Source organism: Myotis lucifugus, unplaced genomic scaffold (assembly GCF_000147115.1).
Source record: "Myotis lucifugus unplaced genomic scaffold, Myoluc2.0 scaffold_2007, whole genome shotgun sequence".
Classification (NCBI taxonomy): domain Eukaryota; kingdom Metazoa; phylum Chordata; class Mammalia; order Chiroptera; family Vespertilionidae; genus Myotis; species Myotis lucifugus.
The window spans coordinates 16,333-18,924 of NW_005873055.1; the positions used below are offsets into that span (position 1 = coordinate 16,333).

The 2,592-nt window shown below is 58.4% G+C and overlaps 1 protein-coding gene across 1 annotated transcript in view; it reads left to right on the plus strand.

Moving 5' to 3' along the window:
- The window catches only part of LOC102430826 (proprotein convertase subtilisin/kexin type 6-like), a 24,908-nt gene that overhangs the window by 15,638 nt on the left and 6,678 nt on the right, over window positions 1–2,592 (plus strand). The window contains exons 6-8 of the mRNA XM_023748877.1: window positions 96–232; window positions 1,302–1,481; window positions 2,121–2,159. Coding sequence (XP_023604645.1) covers window positions 96–232; window positions 1,302–1,481; window positions 2,121–2,159 — 356 coding nt within the window. The remainder of the gene's footprint in view (window positions 1–95; window positions 233–1,301; window positions 1,482–2,120; window positions 2,160–2,592) is intronic.

Genomic DNA, 2,592 nt, shown 5'->3' on the forward strand with positions numbered 1-2,592 from the left:
AAAAATATTTTAAAAATAAAAATAAAAACAAGGGTGGGAAAGCAGTCAGGGTCTTCCCCGGCCCCCCGTGTCCTGACCGCCGTCTCCCCTCGCAGGCTGCTGGACCACTCCAACGAAGGGTTTTCCAACTGGGAGTTCATGACGGTGCACAGCTGGGGAGAGAAGGCCGAGGGGGAGTGGACGCTGGAGATCCAGGACATGCCGTCGCAGGTCCGCAACCCGGGGAGGCAAGGTCAGAGGCGCGGCGTTCCTCTCCCCGTGCGGCCGCCCCGTCGCGCTCGCGCTTGGCTTTCCCTCCGGGGTCTCTAGCCCTTTCCATTTTTTTTTAAATGAAGGTAAAAATGCACATGACACACACTTTACAATTTGCATCATTTTGTCAAAATATTTTTTTATTGCCCTGGCCGGTGTGGCTCAGTGGATAGAGCGTCGGCCTGCGGAAGGAAGGGTCCCGGGTTCGATTCCAGTCCAGGGCACGGACCTCGGTTGCAGGCTCCTCCCCGGCCCGGGCCCCGGTCACGGTGCAAGCAGGAGGCAGCCCATCGATGTGTCTCTCTCAGATCCATGTTTCTCTCTGTCTTTCCCTCTTGCTTCCACTCTCCCTAAAAGATCAATGAAAAAATATCCTCAGGTGAGGGTTAAAAGAATAAATACGTCCATTTAAAAAGTTTAAAAAAGATAAATATATGTTTTTACTGATTTCAGAGAGGAAGGGAGAGGGAGAGAGAGAGAAATAGAAACATCCATGATGAGAGAGGAGCCATTTTTATCCCTTCCGCCTGATCCTCGGCGGTAAACTCGCTAACTCGGGTTCACGGCACCTCGGCGGGGAGGAGCGCCCGCCGGGGCGTAAGCCTGAAACAGATTCCTTGATTTTTTTTCTGGGCCTTTCTCTCCCTCTCCCTTCCTCTCTCACAAATGGAAGGCACAGCCCGGCGGGTGTGGCTCAGTGGTTGAGCGTCAACCAAGGAACCAGGAGGTCCCGGGTTCGAGTCCCGCTCAGGGCACACGCCCGGGTTGCGGGCTCGATGCCCAGTAGCGGGCGTGCAGGAGGCAGCCGGTCCATGGTTCTCTCTCCTCACGGATGTTTCTCTCTGTCCCTCTCTCTCCCTCTCCCATCGTCTCTGAAATCAGTAATAAACATACCTTTAAAACCACCCTTTGGGAGGCTGTATCCTAAGAAGTATTAGCTCAGGAGGTGGGTTTTTTTCAGAACTCACAGACCTATGCCCTCCACGGCCGGCCCAGCGGGAGAGGGTGCTGTGGGAGGGCTCCTGACGCGGGGGCTGGGTGCCTTGCAGGGAAACTGAAGGAGTGGAGCCTCGTCCTGTACGGCACGGCCGAGCACCCCTACCACACCTTCAGCTCGCACCAGGCCCGCGCCCGCATGCTGGAGCTGTCCACGCCCGCGCTGGAGCCGCCCAAGGCCGCCCGGCCGCCCGCCCCGGCCGAGGGCCCGGAGGAGGAGGAGGACTACACAGGTAACGCGCCTGAATCCAGGACACGGCCTGCCTCTTGCGAGGACTGGCTTTCCCCTGGTTTTTCTCGGTTTTGTGAATCCTCCCCTGAGGATATCTTCCCATTGACTTTTAGGGAGAGTGAGAGAGAAACATCGACGTGAGAGAGACACATCCAGGGGTTGCCTCCTGCACGCGCCCCGACCAGGGCCCGGGCCGGGGAGGAGCCTGCAACCGAGGTACGTGCCCTTGACCGGAATCGAACCCGGGACCCTTTGGTCCGCAGGCCGCTGCTCTGTCCACTGAGCCACACCGGATGGGGCTGGTTTTCCACTCAGAAATCGTGGGGCTGGCCCGGCCGGTGTGGCTCAGTGGTTGAGCATCAACTCATGAACCAGGAGGTCAGGGTTCGATTCCCGGTCAGGGGTACATGCCCGGGTTGCAGGCTCGATCCCCTGTAGAGGGCGTGCAGGAGGCGGCCGATCCATGGTTCTCTCTCATCATTGATGTTTCTCTCTCCCTCTCCCTTCCTCTCTGAAATCAATTTTAAAAATATATTTTTTAAAAAAATCGTGGGGCTCCTCCCGGCTGACAGGGGGGTCAGGACGGGGGCTGTTCCGCGTCCGGGAGCCGCAGTAACGCTGCTGATTTGCACTCACACAGCTCGGTCCTCCCAGGGCCCTCCTAGCGTTTCTCAGACCAGTAAGTATGCGTCCAGCTCGTAAGTATGTCCCCTCGCCCCAGGCCGGGGAATCAAGGGTCCTCGCTATGCCCAACCAGAACCGGACCCGCCCCGTGGTGCAGGGGCCTCCGCCCGGGCACCCATCTCACGGCCCAACCGTCTCAAACCCACCCACCCTCCGACCCCGTGGCCAGAACGTGGCCAGGACCCGGGTCCTCGGGGGCCCCAGGCGGGGGCGGGCCAGAGGGGGGGCAGGGAGGGAGGAGGAGGAGAACGGCACTCAGCGACCTGCCGAAAGAACCGAAACTGGAGTCCAAGCCAAGAAAACGGATGGGCGGCGCCCCAGACATTACGAATGACGTCATTGGAGGGATGCTTGCCGAAGACAGTAAATAGAATTTGGTAGAGACAGACGAAAGAGAAGAGAAGAGAGAAAAAGAGAAACGATGAAGA